Consider the following 17,945-nt stretch of genomic DNA (forward strand, 5'->3'; position numbering starts at 1 on the left):
TGATGTGAATGAGTGTAATGATGTGTGCTGGCTCTCTGTCTCTCTGTATCTGCCGGCTAGCTCTCACTACAGGCCATGAATGCGGCTCTGTTGCTTTCACTGTATTAGTAATCTCCTCAGGCTGAGAGTCTGTGCCATAGAGCATGACCACACATTTTTTTGTCTAGGAATTAAATGTCACCTCAGGGCGGGTCACCTGCAAACAAAAGGCCACCAGCCGATTTGCAGGTATAAACAGTCTAAGATAAGGAAGCCCTCTCCTGCCGTGCAGGAAATTGAATAAGTACGCAGCGAGAAAAAAGTCAGAGAAACAGCGAAGCACAAAGAACGTTTTTGTTTGCCTTACGCTATCAGTATTGACCCCCTCTTGTAGCGTATATCCCCATTGAGTGTGCACGGCACAATGGCCTCGTCGGAGATGAGGGGCAGGAAACTGTCTGTCATCAAGATCTCCCCATCTGTGCATCTCTTATCAGCGCTCCTGTCTTCTGCTCGCATTGACCGGAATGCTGGTGGAAGGGAATGGGGCAAGGTCATCACGCTCAAGTCAATCAAAGTGGTCAGTGTTCCAGAGATAGCAGGGGGTTATTGCCAAGGAATGTGTTCCTTTTTCATTGACTTTTCCGGATAAATCTCAGAGAGACTCCAAACAGAGCTGTATAAAAGCCCACAAAGGCTTTCCCTGTCGCCCAGTACAGTATGTTCTGTAGAGTAGCAACTAACTCCGATAGGAATGTTTGTTATGAACAACAGGAAATGATAATGAGATCGCAGCTTAATGCCGTCGTAGTAAATACACAGAAAACATTACCATCATTCAGTAATCTGTTCCAGCTAAATTGTGTTCTCTGTAGCTTTTTTTTTTTTAAGAAACTCATACAACTAAATCATCGACCTGCAGCCAGTGTGGTACAGGAGTGGAAATTATGATAGCTTGCACCGCCAACAGTTGTCTCATGCTAGCAGATTATCTTACTTCTGGAATTACGAGCTCGGCTGCCTTCATTACTTGACCCCTGGCTGGCAAATTGTAGCAGTCTGTTGAGAGTGTGCATATTTCAGCTTTATTTTCTTTCAACTGCACACAAGTGCAAGCACACATAGGTGTGGCCGGCACATTTTTTACATTATGTTGACTGGACGTGCCAATCCTGTCCTGGTGCAGAGCATGTGGTCTGGACAAGGAGCTGCTGCAGGATGAACGTTGTTAGGCCGAGCTCAGGATGTGTCCTGAAGACATTACTGATAATAATCATGCATTAATCCAAGCCAGCACAGAGTCGGCCTTAATTACATTAAAAACTGTATTTAAATGTGCAATGAAATGTGCACTAGATAAAAAACATATGTCCGAATAAGAGATGAAACCAAACTTCAGACATGAAAGGAGGGTTTTTAAAAAAGGAAAATGTTTTCGTGCAAACAAAAGCCACAAAAAAAAATGTTGTGTTGGAATGAAACACAGAAACACAATTTCATGGCAAAACGAGTACCGAAATTGCAGTGCACCATCTAATCTGCATAAACGCAACTTGAGTTGTCATTCTGTCCACTTCACCACAAGTGGGTTTGTTTAGAAAGTACCAAACTGGACTCGTAACCAGCAGAGAGTGACTGTGTTGAAGGCTACTGCAGGCTGCCTGGAGATAAAGTCTCATCAGAATTGTCCGTTCATTATCATCTCAAGGCCCTGATCTGTGCTTCTAGTCGTCGTCTTAGTCTCTGGCTCATTATTTGTGTAGCTGGTGTTCCGGTTGCAGCTTCTCCTGACACCCTGTCTGCGTGACGCGCCCAGTAAGCCTCATGGACTCGGCTCCGTGCAGGCAGGGCTGGGTGAAGATGATGGGGGTTGATTAGAGGGGGTGAAGCTCCGCGCCAGCAAACAAGAACAGAGAACACAAGCATGTGATGGAGACAAATCCAAATCCTCCTCCCTCTCTGTCTTGGCTTCATCCTCCTCTTTTTCTCCCCCCCCCTCTCCATCCCCACCCTCGGGGAGGCACCTGACTTATTCTGAGACGTTTTCTTCTGTGGAAAATCCAGCTGGGGTTTAAATGCAGGGGTAAAATATGAGCTTTAAGGGGAGTTAAGCATCACTCAGGGTAGATCAAACCTGTGAAACTACACCCCTGCTGCACATGGGAGAGTTGCTTTAACTCACCTCTTTCTGCGTGTTTCATCAACTCCCCTGAAGAGATGCAACATTATGTTAGATATTGAAGAAGCAATGAACTAATTCTGTCAAAGTGGCACTCCCCGGGGAGCATATAGGTTCATTTTTTTTTTCATCTTCCGACTGTTTTTTTCCTTTCAAATGTTTAGTCTCTGTGACTGGTATTTGTATCTGTATGAAGAGGTTGTTTTCTCAGTAGATCATACAAGATGTTGAATTACGCTTTCCTTTAATCCGAGCGACGTGTCCGCGGACCAAACAAAAGCCGGCATTACATCTAGCAACGTCTCTTTGACTGAATTATTCCTGTCATGACTTATATTAAGCGCTGACCCTCTATGCATTTACAGGATTACATGTATTAGTAATGTAATGATGCTCCCCGCTTCCCGTGCAAGTTTTCTTTGATGTGCGCCCGCAGGGTCAGGGATCATCCTACCAATCGACGGAGGAGAAAACCTTGATTTTCTCGGCCAAATTAAGACACAGTCATTATAGCCTCTACTTTCTGTTCTTTTTCCTTTTTTTTTTCTCTTCAGTTCTTGCTCCCATGGGAGAAATTCTTCATCTGCAGTCTTCTGCAGCTGAGCCGGCTGTTCTGGAGAACCAGAGTAATCCACCGTGTCGTCTCTGCATCACTTGTGGCAAAACTTAAACATTTTCCGTGCGTTGTGTAATCCCGGAGAGTGATTTCTGCAACATCAAATTAAAGCAGCCTGTGAATTTCAAATATTTTCTGTACATCAAAGGCTCGTTCAAGGCGGCTTGCATGTTTGGAGGAAAATTCCAGTATTTTTCGACTTCGGTTCTTGTTCTCGTATTTGTGGCCGGTCTGACTAATGGGTCATGGTAGCTTTGCGGCTGAGTTGTAAAGATTCAGAAAACACCACTCTGGTAGAAGTTTTTCCAAAAAAACAAACAGAAAAAATGTTGTTTGACGCTTCGTTTTTAGTCAGAGAGACACACAGAAAGCAGGGTTTCGCATGTGTCATAATTCGGCTTTGGCTTGACGAGCATTCCCATAAAAATAGCCTGAAATAGCAACTTTTTGTGTTGCTCATTACCGACAGTGCAGCTCCTATAAAGTCAACTTAGTTTATTAACATTCAAACACAGCGTTGACCAAAGAGCTGCACAACACCAGACGAATGTAACCATTAAAACTAATTAATACAAAAGAAAAAACCAATTAGGCAATTAAAGCAATAAAACCATTTCAATTAAAGTAATCCATATCCTTGAATGATAAATAAGGCTAGTCATTAGTGTTGTACACCCACATAGAAGCTGAAATTGCATCTAAGTTGGAAATAGTTGGGAACATTTTGGGCCCAGCAGCTGATTTAAGGAATTATTTTAAAGATGAACCCCAGAGGCAACATATATATGATGCATATGGGATCTAATATGAATAGATGTGCAGTAAAGTGTTGCTAAATAGGTTGTATTAGTGTTAATACTAGATTATGTTTTGATATAATTACGAGCAGGGTTGCATTTTTTTTTACCAAAAGGCCAATATCATCAGTGTCATCATCAGAAATTCCTCATGTTTCCAACTTGAAATCACAAGTAAGAGGCTGGTGAGTCTTTTTTTTCACCGCTCAGCTGTTTGTAATTATGATTTAAGTGTAAGACATGAAGGCGGCGTGTTTCTTGGCCAGGTGCAGGCACTTTATAGCTCAGCAGCATCATGGGAATTTAAAAAAAAAAAAACTGTAGGAAATACTCATAACCCTCTTACAGCCTCGATTTTTTTCTTGGATTAAAATGTTGTGTGGATGAAACGAAGGAGATATATTGTTTTGATTGGTGACTTTAAAGTGCAGGTAGGCAGATTCTGTTAGCTTTAGGCAGAGCGAGGCTTTTCCCTTGTTCCCAGTCTTTGTTCTAATTAAATGAACTGGCTGCTTGCTTCACAGCTTCAAAGCACGTGCAGGAGAGCGGTATCAATGTGTTTTCTTCTTCTTCTTCCTAACTCTGAGCAAGAAAGAGAACAAGTGTAAAAATGGTTGAAAATATTCCTTCCTAGTATTGAGGTTTTAGGACAGCTTTAGGGCGTGCATTGTTTCGCCCGACCTCCTGAATGTTTTGCAGCGAAGGTGGCAAAGTTAGCATAACCCAGTTGTCAGATTGTCCTCAATTATGAGAAAAAAGACCCAGGCTAGAAAAAAAAAAAAACGCCACATTTTTCGTTTAAGGTTTCGCTTCTCCCCCAACAGAGAAAATATTACATGCCTGCAACTGGCGTGATAGGATCTAGCTTTCTCTAAATGGACCCACCTGAGGAGTTAAGAGGTAGCAGCGGGGTCTGTCACGCTTAGCCTCAGCAATATGACAAATCCTTCCCCTTAAACCCCTTCAACGAGACAGGCGTCAACACGGAGCATGTGAGTCTCTCCTCCTGTACGCTGTTTATTATTTTTTTTCTTCTTCCAAGTCTTTAAAAAAAAAAACATTTAGGAGATGAATTAGAGGAAAGGCCATGAATGCAAATGGTGACTTTGGAGTTTGATGTGGCGACGCTGAATTCGTACATCACCAAAGAGAAAAGGGATACGACTCAGAGCGCTCCTGCTAACCACAAATGGACTCGCTCCTATATTGCCAGTTTCTATTTCAGAATGCTTATATCGGAATCAAGAGTGTCTGATAGCAGTTGTCTGGGAAAGGCGGGTGTAGCCTCGGGGTTTGTGGTCTTGTCTGACACTGTCTTTAGAAACAATTCCCAGCAAGGTGGACCAGAGCGGGGACTAAAGTGTCATGGGAAATGGTGCCATATGTCCAACTTGATTTTCAGTGTTTGGCCGCATTTTCGACAGCTGAGATGAAATTTGAGCTGTTGTGGCGTAGCGAGGAGTTTTTTTTTGGGGGGGTGTTGTCTGTATTTTTTAAAGCAGGTGTTACTTTGTGAATCCCAAATCTCCTTTTCTCATATCCCACCTAGCTGGCGCGCGTCTCTCACGTCTGATTGGGTGGTCATGTTCTGCATTTGTGAACGTTTTAGGGAGCGCCGCCGCTGGATGACTTACACGTTTTTTTAGGTTTTTTTTAGGGGATGTGGAAATCTGTCTCTGTACATTGTAAGCTGAATTAGTTTTTTCGGCATGTGCACAGACAGGAAAGTCTACTTGTGTTTTATTCACTACATAAAAGGTTTACCGCAGTGGTCTCCTGATTTTAATTTTTTAAGCTCTTTTTCTTTTTTCCTTGGCCAGCGAGCAGAAGTTCTATTGAATAGTTTAGAAATACTCATGAAAGAACAAAGAGGCTGGGAAAAAGTGGCAAAACACTGGAAAAGCTTTGTTTCATATTAAGAATTTAAATATGTTTCTCATATTTTTTTTTGTCCTACTTTATGAATTCCCATTGACAATCTTAACTCCACCAGAGCAAAAACATGCTGTATGACCACTCTGTCACTCCGGATATTGGATTATGGAAGCATCTCCCGCTGTTGGAGGAAAAGCTTGACTCTTAAGATTTGCTCTTTTCTTCCAAAGATGTTGGCTACCAGTAGTATCGGGAATAAAACAACATAAAAAGACAAACAATCTTGAAGTACTCCTGCTGTGACCACGGTGGGGACACTCTTATTTGACTAAAGGCTACACCCTCCTTTATGCTGCAGAGAAAGCGTCCCTGTCAAACCGAAGCCCAGAACAATGGGGGCCAGCCTTGGGGAAACAGGGCCATTTGCATGCAGCTGTTTGCCGTTTCCAGGACCACAAAGGCCAATCAAAGGAACCTTAATGGAGGATGACAAGCGTCAACCAACGCCTTTGCTCTCTGTCTGTGCCAGGCCTCGCCACTCTGTCTACCCTCCAAAAATGGCCCACTTTTTTTTTTTTAGATCAAACATTCCTCTTTTTTTTTTTTTCTCATGTCCTGATGCTGTGGAGTTTAAGAGTTAAAGGTTGGTCACGACTGCACTCTTGAGCTAACACACGGAGCAGGACAAAGATGAACCCCAACATGTGTGCCATGGTCTGCCGCTTGCAGTCGCCAAATGGCAATATCTCAACACCAAAACCTCCATTATCTTTTCGTTTCATCTCCAGGGTTTTAAAAGCCACGGAGTGTAACTCTGTGGATGGTTTCAGATGCACCCATCTGAGCCACAGTGCCACTTCCAATTTCAAGGGTGTTGATAGAAAACAAAATATGTATTATGAGGGGGATTGTCGGCAGTGAATTATAGGCTGTCAACTGGAGAAGAAGAAAAACTCCCAGAATGCAACATATTGAGACGCGGCCCCGGCCCTTGCTTTGCTCTCTTGAGCTCAATAGACGGCTTAGCAGGCAGTTCAGGGGGAGGAATCTGAAAAGCTACTTTCCTCGCAGTCACTCACTGACCAGAATGCATGATAAGGCTTCATGTCAACAAGGCCAGGAATAGGGATCACAGCCAATTATAGCTAAGTCAAAGTGGTTACCATGGCGATCTGACTAGATGTTCTATATAAAGCATTGTTCAATTCCCTCTCTGATTTAGTAATTTAATGTTAATCTGAGGTACGGGTACAATGAGAGCACCTCGCTCTCCACAAACACATACACAGAGTTTGTGTTATAGATTTTTTTCTTTCCTTTTTTTTTTTTTTTTTTTGCTGCAGTTTTCTTGACACCGTTTTCCCCGCAGCTGGTGCCCTTCTGTCGCAATCTTCAACTGCTCCAAAGTTGAATAGTCAAACAAAGCACAGAACGCAAGATGAAAAGCTTTTCATACCTCCCTAAGACATTGACATTTGTGCACACAAACAATCTTCCCCTCTTTCCAAAATCTCGCAAAACTTGTTTAAACCGTGAAAATCAACACATAAGAATGCCGACATCCAGAAACTTTTGTTGTCACAAGGTTTTGCCTTCTTAGCTGTGTTTAAATCCTAAGATCTTAAGCAACATGCAGTTAAGTCAACCAAGAATATATTCCCTTGAATTCAACTCTTCTTCTCCTTCCTACAGAGTGGAGAAAAAAAGCGTCCTTATATACAGTATATATTAACTTTTTCGACAGATTTGTCATTACTTGCCCAATTACGAGTTGACAAGACAGTCATTAATGAGACCGAGAAAATCCACAGTTTGGAGAAGAAGCAATTTGTTCTTTAGGCCGCCAGCGCAGTCTAGATACTCCCCCTAATTGATGTAGTGTTAGCCTATGACCAAAAAGATCTATACAGGCGAGAGAGGTGGAGGCCGGCGAGGACCAGGCCTAATCAATCGCTAGGCTTGTGTTGACAAGAGCATGCCATCGTGGCATGGTGGCGTGATGGATGGGCAGAGTGGCCGGTGGACAGCCAGGAGAAGGAGGCTGTGAGCGGCAGATGGTGTGCGCATGTGTACGTGTCCATTAGAGTGTTTTAGCCAAAACGCTCAGAATTTTAAAACCCCATGAAATGCATTCTTTCTGTCTGTTCTCTGTAGCCGCCGTGATAAACCCGTCACTCCTTCCATGAGGAATGGCAGGCGGGACGATCATTAGTCTCCGCAGTAAAGCCGGCGACTTCTCTCTGTGTTTTATCATCCACTATTCTGGACAGGTTTTCTGAAAGGTTTGGGTAATTGTAGTGGTTATTGGAAAAGATGGAGTGACCCCACAGCCCTCCACTTATGGTTCGGCTACACTGACGCCTCCTAATGAGGTGATAAACAGTCCAGCTAAGCAGAATCTACTGGCCATTAGATAGATCATGGTATTATAATGAAATGTCTAGTGGCCGAATGCCAGAGATTTTATACCATTAGTCTCATATTTTGTTCTGCTGCTACCCCTACTAGTGTGTGCTGAAGTTTCTCCTAATATGCAATGACTTTAACATTATATTCTCAACAGTGTATGTTTCACAGATGTAATTTTTTTCCCTCCTGTTTGCCTGTGTGACATGTGCAGACTGACATGGAATATCATTATAGCTGAGCCAGGCGCAGCGGGCTGAAATGACTAGCAGACATGTGGGTCGGGGTTTAAGGGTAGGAATTTCAAGCCGGAATCACTTCAGCTTTGAGCAGCTCAAACAATGCTAATTGCGTCAGGCCCTGACTGTCAAAAGTGTGAGGATAATTAGAGTGAGGGGGCAAAGTGAACCCGGGGTGGTAAGTGTTATTACATGACAATGCTCGGGAGCCAATGGGAGCATGGAAAAGGTAACAGGCTGAAAGGAGGGCTAATTAGGGGAGAGCAATGCAGAAAATACAAATGGTAGCTGCCCCCTCAGGGGCCCACCGTTGCTGCAAACAACGGCGATTATTGACAGTTCAAGCGGCGCTCTGCTTGCACTTCTTAACGTGAGCACATTTTCATCTTCTACTTAGATTTTTAGCTAATTGTTGCCTCAGATTTTGCAGACAGTTAATTATAATTTTTTTTTTGCTTGAATCATGTTATTCTCTGATAATGGATTTCTTTTTCCTCTCTTTGCAAATCGTCATATCTGTAGATCTCCTCTCTTTGTGACATTACCTTGTATTACTTTAAAAAAAAAGAAAGAAAAGGAAATACAGGAGAATAACCTGTTCCAATGTAATTTGCTGAAAGAGGGCACAGATTTGAGAGAAATTGTTAATATTCCCCTAAAGTAGAGCTATTTGGCTGTGCTCCCATCTGCTGTGTTCCGTCTATAGATTTTTCCTCCTGTGTGGACTCCAGACTGTCCCCCGTTCGATCGTCGGTACTGTAAAATGGATTATATTACGCTGTATTCTGCCGGGATTCTGCCTTTTTTCTCTGTCTTTCTTTGCAGAGCAAGTAAAGCAAAAGAAACAAATGAGGGGGCTTGTACGACTGTAAAACAAACTATCCTCGGTCCGGATAGGTTTGGCTCTGCGGTGGACGTCCTCTTTAGGTGGAGGCCTTTCCACTGCTCTGTAGCCTTTGTATTTGCTCAAGAATTTATGAGATTACTATTGGTCTCCAATGACTCAAGATTTGATGTCTTAGCCAACAGTCAAGACCACAGAGAGAGATGGGGGGATGAATTGTTTCGTCTTTCCCCATTCCTGTATCGCGTGTAATGGCCCGTCTGTTTAAAACTGCGGTAAACATTGGACTGCTGTTGCCTATTTATTTTGTGCCAGTGGATTTTTACTGCGTGATGTGTGGTCCTATTGTATCAGGGCAGTGATCCTTTTAACTTATTAACGTTTTTTTTTTTTTTTCTCATGTGCTTAAAGTTTGCTCTGTGTCTGTGTGTCTCGCCCTCTGTCAGGCTTCAGCCGAGCCGCCCTCCCTTTCGGCCTGGTCCGGCGAGAGCTCTCATGTGAAGGATATGCAATTGATCTCCGCTGCCCGGGGAGTGATGTCATCATGATCGAGACGGCCAACTACGGCCGGACCGACGACAAGATCTGTGACGCTGACCCGTTCCAGATGGAGAACGTCAACTGCTACCTCCCCGATGCCTACAAGATTATATCACAAAGGTAAAACACCGGGAGGGGGGCGACGGAGGGCTCTTATTTCACAAACACAACCAGGAGCCGAGCAGCAAAAGTATGGAGCTCGTTTTCTAACGTTTCTGCACACAAAGGAACTGTTTAAATTATCACTCGCCTCGCGCCGCCACCTACATACCGGACAATTAATCGACATCTCACACCTTTTAAATTTTATTTATTCCCTCATTGACTAGATTATGTAGGTGGCATTTGAAATTTAGAAAACTGGGGCGCAGATTAATTCTTGACAGGCAGGAATTGACATCCATGCGGCAGAGCTCTTCACACCAGCTGTGCGTTGTTGCTTCTGTTTGAGTCATAATCAGTGTAGCTCAGAGAGACTGCGAGTCACATGAACACCCTCTTAATTCCCTATCTGGAACATTGGGCTTGCTTTGTTCAAACACTTGTAGTGCATTGAAGTGGCTTTGCCTCAGGTAGTGAGCAATGCCCATCATCATGCCTTTTATCCTGGTTACCCTCTCACAGGATGCTGCCTCGCTGTCAAACGACAGCACAGCAACACTTCAACTCGACTGCTGCTTACCCCTAGAGGTGTGTGTATTTTTAAAGGGCACTGGATGAACTATTCATAAATAGTAACCAGCACAGTTCATCTTCTAATGCACTGCTCCGTCCTAACCTGCTCTCCCCCTTAAGCTAGCTTCTGAGCATCATCGCCCACCATCCTAAACCTCTGGGATTTTCCCTGCCTCATTCTCTTCTGTATTTACCCCCCATGAGATGCAGCACTAAAGAATAGTTTTAGGAATAGATCAAGCCCTGCTGTCTTGCTCTGTCATTCTAAATTTACACCACGGCGCTCGTACATTCATACAGTAACACGCCGCTGACAGTGTCCATGCCCCTCGGTTTGGCTGCAACCTGCTACGCTGTGCATCACATCTGTTGACAAGTCAGCCTCTCGCTTGCTGAAGCTGCACTTCAAACTTATCTCCATCGAGAGATTCCCTGGAGGCAGAGAGCGAGTGAAGGCTTCTAGAAGAGTCTGGGCCACAAGCCCTTAGCCAGAATTATTCTAATGATTCGGATCAGAGGAAATGGGCTCCTGACCGTAATTAAGGTTGATGTGATAACCAGGGACGTTAAAGCAGTCACACGGCTCTGGGAGACCCCGATCAGTCCTCCTTCAGTCTGCAGCAAACCAGAACAAGGGTATTTAAACTGCGACACATTAAGACAGAATGCTCTGCCAGCATCATCAAGATTAACAAAAGGCAATGGCACCGCAGACAGATAAACAAACATATTAAACTAGACCGGGGAGATAGAAACAGTGGGGAGTCTGCTGCATAGAGTGGCAGTTTTGTTGGTTTGGAAATTGCCACAGAAAGTATTCATCAGCAGCCCCGTTCCTCACAACAAAAACAACTAGACAGGAATCAAATGGCTTGATTTTCAATGTCTACATCAAAGTGTTTTTGTCAAATAAAATGTTTGGTTGCTGACGAGAAAGTGTCTGGATGAAAGATGTATGAAGGAACTGATGGAACTGCAGGTTAGAGGAGCTGTTTAATATTCAGGCGATCATTCCCTCGGAGATGTACTGTAAATGGACGGTATGTCTGACCTTTCTTCGCTGTCTGCTATCTTCCGTCCACCTCTCTGTTTTCAACCAGCGCAGGTTTAAAAAGTATTCATGAAAAGATAATCTAAATACAGACATTCTGCTGCCTTCCATTACCTTTTTTAAGTGGCCTCGTACTCTCTTAGCCGGTAAAGCTCACAGAATGAATCTTTTACCTGGTCAAAGGTGCAGCTCTTTGATAGAAAGAAAGCAGGATTCAAGCACTTCACAACCGTGACATTGTGCTCGGTGCAATAGAGATTAAAACAAGGAGAAGACTGTCAGAATGCTTAGCAACAGCATGTCCCTTTTTCTCCAACGCAGGAGCAACTCAAAATTACAGTAACATAAATGCCAGAGTGAATTCTTACATCTTGAAAGGAACTGGCCGTGCTGGAAGCAGTGTTTAGATCCTTTACTTAAAGGTGCATTAATCAATATTTGTACTTACAGCGGCTCAAAAGATAATATAATGTGAAAGATTTTTCTCTTGTCGCGATGAACCCACGGAGAGTCGCTCGGTTCTCTCAGTGTCGTCTTTTGCCTCATCGCTTTGGTTTTTCCAGCGTGCAACTTAAATGTTTTGATTCGGTCTCGGATTCGGCTCTCATCAAACTCTAAATGTCAAAGCAGAAGCTGATTTCAGCAAAAAGGGCTTCTCTCTAAAAAACCGACTATCAGCAGGCGACTTTCTGCAGCCGGCAACTCGGTGGAACGTTTATATTTTGCGTATTTCCCTCTGGAGTCGGTAGAGACCAAAAACAGAGTTAAAAGCAGAGTGAATAATTAAAAGTCTGCCAGTAGCACAACTCCAATTGAGCTGAAGTGTTGCCCGCAGTAACAACCTTGTGAGGTGTGAGTGTCTCGGTGTTTACAGCTTGTTTTCTTCAGAATAAAATAGTCATTATGCAAAGTTATTCTATGTATGCTTTAGTGGATTATTATTGCTGATGCATTCATGTTTAAGCTGCACTTTAATGCTGTCACTCATCCTGGTCAAGCTCATTGTAATTATTTGATATGCTGTCGTATACATACACCATCAGAGCAGTTTATTATATCAGATGAGCTAATGACAGGCTTTGTGTGGTAAAGCTGGGGTAGGGTTGTTTAGTTCCATACTAACTTTCCAGCATGTTGTAATTCAGGTAGGACTGTGTGGTAACAATGACTGGTCATTTTTAAATGACCCTTTTTTAATTAAAAAAGTTTGATTTGAATTTAACCTCATTATTTTAAATACAGGTAATCATGTCGACACAACATTTAAAAAACATGCATGTTAAAAAAATTACACTTAAGCATATCTAAGGATAAAGGAATCGTCTCGCCTTACACATAGAAAATAAAGAAAGGCAGGAAAAGCCGGAGGCACGCAGAGGACAACCAGAGTGAACCTGCTGCACTGCAGGGAGGTTAAAGTGGCCTCCGAGTTTATCCTGACTTAGAGTCAGCCAGCGCTCGGTGCAGGCCGTTGCTTTGAAGTGTGTTACTTTGGTGGATTTAGTCGGGGGACGCGGGGTCGTGGGTGTTTTTAGAGTGCAAAAGCCATCTCCCAGAGGGCTAAAGCCGGTCCCCGCCGGCCGCCGCCTCCACCAGGGGAGACTAACGTGCCTCGGGAGACCTGCGCGGCAGCCGTTAGGGGAACAGCAGAGGGCAAAGGGGCTCCGCCGTCAAATCATTCGCGGAACTGAACTTTTGTATTTACTTTAAGTTTTTTTCATGGCGGTTTGCATCTGATGCAATTATGTGAAATGATCAAACACTGAGGCAGCAGATCGTATCGATGGCGTCTTTCACCGGCACAATAGACTATCGTTCTAGATTGAAGCGGTCCGAGAAAGAAACTAGACTTCTGCACCTCCTCCGCAGCTCCGTTTTCAGGCTTTAGAAAATCTAACCCGTGACGGGAGATTCCATTCAATCACCAAAGCCTTTTCACCGATTAGATGAGATAATGTACATGGCAACAGAGTCCACGTCAGGACACGCTGAGGCGGCCGACTTTCCGTGGGAGAGTGGGGTTTGCATCGCGGGTGAAGTCACAACTGAGTGTTGACTTTTAGCTTGACTAGCTTTGAGCGTTTGAAACATGTGTCATCTGGTTGGAGGAGCTCAGAACAAAGAGAGGAGAGGAGGAGGACTGTATTCTTTACTAAAATTCAGATTTTTTTCCAGATTTCTGTTTACAGATTTAAATCTTAATAAGTGGCACCTGACTGCGTACACTGTTTTCCTAGTAGGGACACCAAATAAAACACACAAGTAAAAGCTTTAACATTCCTACCCATGAGTACTCTGCGAATGCTCGGATCACATCCATTTTTTAACTCTGCCCGGGTTTTGATCTCAGCTACACACCTGTAGGAGTGCATATTGTACAGCTGTGACACTATGATGTTGGAAATCTGTCCACAGTCAGACATACAAACACCTGCCAAAGTCCTCAAAATCGCCTTTGCGGTCGTTCCTGCTTGTCTCCAGGACTGCATCTTGCCAACACAACACACACACACACACACACACACACACACACACACGCGAGATGAAAACAATACCAGCTACACTTTCCCCAGCTGGTAGTAAATACAGTACTGGACTAAATGTATTTTCAACCACTCGAAGCTGTTGTCAGTCAGACTTAGAAACACTTAGGACTGAATTAAATGGAATATCTCTGGGTGCATTTGAGGTGATTCTGTTGCTCTCATCTGCTGTCAGTCAATTCACATTTTGATGCAGTGACCCTTCTCCTTCGCAGCAGCTCTCTTGAGCATTCGCTGCAGCGAAGCCACAAGAGTAGATCTCTTAAGTGCAGCCGGCACCGAGTCGTCAGAGATGTTTAAACCGTCGCTGATGTCGCCGATGCTGTTTGTTAACTCCTTAACGGACTTCACGCCTTTTTTTTTTTATTCATATATTTTCCTTTAATAATCCATTAGTTTCAAGAGAGGGGGTTTTGAAATGAAAATAAAAAGCTGGATTTAGAGTGCGGCTTGAGGAGCGCGTCCTCCTCCTGGTTAATGTACGTACATTTACCTTTGTGTTCATCACTTTAACATCCCACGTAGTTAAAAGTGCACCGTCATGGTTTTGTCTGGTTGTTTGGAAGCACGATCCCCGTTCGTAGCGACAGAAAGCCTCTTGCATGTCTAATGGCGCTGTGTCCAATATTGAAGTGTATGTCCAATGTGCATCTCTGCCACTGACCTTCTGAAATATTTATCTCAGCCTCGCAAATTGTTGAATGTCCCATTTTGGTGCCAATTTTTTCTTGTTTGCCTCTGTTACTGCTGACATTATTCTCAATCCCTTGGCCTCAAGAGAGCTTGACTGAAGTGGAGCCAATTTCACCCTATACAGTATTTACACAAACTCGGTCCTCTGCTGTTCTTTCCTCCACCCTCCCTCCCCTGCTCTCCCTCTTTACTTGAACTTTTTTAGCACCCAGAAACATCTGCTAACACACACACACACACACACACAGGCGAAGACACACTCGAGCTATCTTTGCAATTCACACATCAGACTGTGAAATCACTGAGGGACACCATTTCGTACTGGAAGGCAAATAACCTCTCACAGAAATGACACATTTATGTCTTGTTTGTTGCGTACGAGCAAGAGGAGCCGCTCTGTTTCACTAGAGGCCAACCATTCCAGTCCACTGCATGTCACCGCCACCTGTCGTGTATGTTTTAATGAATGTCTTCTCTTTCAATAGCGGTATGAAGACACTAATTCCTAACATGCCTTTAGCCGCTCTCTCGCTCTGGTCATTCGTCACGTCACATGCATTTTACCTCCTTCCTTAATGTTTTCATTCCTCTCTCTGTTTGCCAAAGGTTTTAAACTAGAATGCATATGTGACAGTCCTGGGCCGGGATTTCATCAATTTCATTGTAGCTGTAACGATGAACTTTCCCCACCCACCTTTTTTTCTGTGTTATTAATGTTGTCTTTGCGGAGTTCTCTTGCTGTGGGTAGTCATGATGAAATCTCTGGTCAATCTTTTTTCTTTCTAGGTGCAACAACCGTACGCAGTGTGTGGTTGTCACTGGCTCTGATGTCTTTCCTGATCCATGCCCTGGCACCTACAAGTACTTAGAGGTCCAGTATGAGTGTGTTCCCTATAGTAAGTACGATAGTAAGTATTTCATACTGAAATGTCATTGTGTGTTATTCAAGTGTGTGATGGTAACTACAGCAGCTCTCGTCGTTTGCCAATACGATGCAGTTTGTCTTACAGATGAGACTTCCAGCTCAGTGTGATGAAATATATAAAGTGTTTCAGTCATTTTAAGGTTCAGTTCGCCCCAATTATGATTAAAAAAAAATACACATTTTCTCAATTACCTCTAATGGAATCCAGCCATGCAGATTGTTTCACTGTTTTATATCCGTCTTTAGGATTTCTCATATTCCATATTTATCCCGCTGCACTCTTATTTAAGAACATTTTTACTGCTGGTAGATAAGCTTTAGTTAATTATTGTTGAATCTCCAACAGCAATATATATATTTCTTTAGTTTAATGTGCTTTCTGCAGACTTTGTGTGTTGTTTTTGTACCTCAGCCACATCAACTTTTAGACATATCAGCATATTCAGCCTTGTCAACATCGGTGTTTTCGTCTTTTCAGGTTGCGGTTAACATCAATTTGCTGTAACTATAACTGTGGTGTTTTGAGTTTATTTTAGGTAATTGCAGATATAAATCAAATCTTTCAGCTGTAGTGATATATAACCTCTTTTAGCTCCGAACGCTGAAAGCAAATCCAAATTAAATTCAAAAAGCAATTCAAACAGATTTGATTCTGGATCTGATATACGTCTGCTGAACCACGTCCCCGTCTCCCAGCGATGAAAATTTATATTTAAAGTATTCCAACAGCAAAATCGTATTTTTTTTTCTCCCCCCCCAGAAACAGTGCTGCTGTTAGCCATGGATAATCCACAGACCTCGCTGTGAATGGTTTTCATTGGAACCACTTTGTGCTGAACAAACAGCCCCTATAATCTTTTTTATAAACTGTGTTTCTCGTATTTAGTCGGTGTCAGAGGTAGATATCTCCACACCTGGGCAGATGAAATCAAAACAGCCTGCATGACTTGGTACCATGAGGGAGAAAAGATGTTCTCTTGTCTTTTCAGTGATCTAATCTTTTAAATAGTTCTAAATGGCACATTCACTGTCTTAAACATTGCAAAGAACTGTGTTACATGAGAGCAGTTCATCCACTAATTTCCAGTGGAGCCATATTAAAGCAGATATTAGTGTAAGTCGGAGTTAAAAATCCCCAAATTGCGAGATGGTTCTGCATCTGTCCTCAGATTAGAACCAAATTCCTCTGCTCAGTCATTCATCGTCCTCCGTCGAGGGGGGAAATTGGTTTATTTAAATGCAAGTGTAGAGTTAGTTAAATCCAGCCCTATTTTAAACTGTCTCTGGTATCTGATTTAAGCTAATCTACCTTAAAAGGCTGTTTTAGCGTGGTTTATAAAAGCAGCCCTCGGCCTCGTCCGTGCCTGTGAAAGTACTTAGTATTTAAATTGATGAAATGTAAACACTTTCAGAAATATTCACTCTTTTTTTCTTCTTCTTTCAAACAGACCTCCCTTTAACCTCCTGTCCCGTCTCCCCTCCCTCCGCCTCCCTCCTCCCCCGTTCCCGACTAACCTATTTGCTCTTTTTTTGATTTTTTTTGTTTTTTATGTTAACTTCCAATCTTTCACATATTGTCTCCAGCCTTCTCTCGCCCCCTCCGCCCAGTATACGCGGCTTCAGCAGAGCACTAAAGAAACTCCATATTAGGCCGACTATCCATCAGTCATCTCATATGCTGTTGCTCTCTTTGGCTCATTTAAGAGCGTGGTCTGTAACATTAGCACCGTGTCATGTTTTACGTGTGTGGGCGAGCAAGTTTGGAGTCGAGTTTTGATTTGTGTTTATAAAGTTTGAACAAACTCCACCCTCAGTCGATACATGCCAAAAATAATTCCTGTGCTGTTTCTCCAAGAATGTTATCCGTCTAAATATGAGCAGGACTTTGAGTTTTTTTTTTTTTTCTCCTGCCACTTAGGGGAAGCATTTTTAGAGGGATTTATTCTGCTTTTACAGTGGCCAATGCATTATTTTGTTGGCAGATAAAGACGGTAAGAATGAGAAGTTTAATGCGCTGGAAAGCATGGCACATAGCTTGTCTCTAGTCATAACTTGTCTGTTTTTATATCCTAGGATGAGAGGCCGTTACACTAACAAACATCTCTTTCCCCCCCCCGCACACAGCTCTTCCTTCCAAAGCAGCCCTGCGGTTCATCTCATGGTCATACCCTCCGACTAATTCTTCTCTTTGTACTTGGTAGTTGACTCATGATAACCTTTCTCTCCCTTTTGCACTCTTTTTTTGCTTTCTTTTCCAATGCCTGAAATAGAAGTGGAGCAAAAAGGTAAATGAGTGGTCTGCTCCTTCCCTCCCCCTCCTTCGGCTCCTTGTTCTGTGGTGTTGAGTACAGCTCCCCCCTCACGTCTCCCCCCTTTTCCCCTCCTGATTGCCTCTCCTGTCAAATGCTAAACCCATAGGAGGATTGTTTGCACCCATGGAGTCCAAATGATTTTCAGAACAGAATCTTTTCAAATGACATCCACGGTCATCAAACATAGTTTTCCCTCGCAATGTGAAAGAAAACACCAACTGTTCGGTGTCGATTTGTTCCAGGGACTCTTGCTTAGCACCGTTTTTAACCC

At 43.2% G+C, this 17,945-nt stretch overlaps 1 protein-coding gene across 3 annotated transcripts in view; it reads left to right on the top strand.

The window, feature by feature from the left end:
• The window catches only part of LOC103364114 (latrophilin-2-like), an 82,623-nt gene that overhangs the window by 25,505 nt on the left and 39,173 nt on the right, over positions 1-17,945 (top strand). For all 3 annotated transcript variants that reach the window (XM_008291129.1, XM_008291130.1, XM_008291131.1), the window contains exons 3-4: positions 9,382-9,595; positions 15,224-15,333. In XM_008291129.1, coding sequence (XP_008289351.1) covers positions 9,382-9,595; positions 15,224-15,333 — 324 coding nt within the window. The remainder of the gene's footprint in view (positions 1-9,381; positions 9,596-15,223; positions 15,334-17,945) is intronic.

This window comes from Stegastes partitus, unplaced genomic scaffold (assembly GCF_000690725.1).
Source record: "Stegastes partitus isolate 25-593 unplaced genomic scaffold, Stegastes_partitus-1.0.2 Scaffold719, whole genome shotgun sequence".
Classification (NCBI taxonomy): domain Eukaryota; kingdom Metazoa; phylum Chordata; class Actinopteri; family Pomacentridae; genus Stegastes; species Stegastes partitus.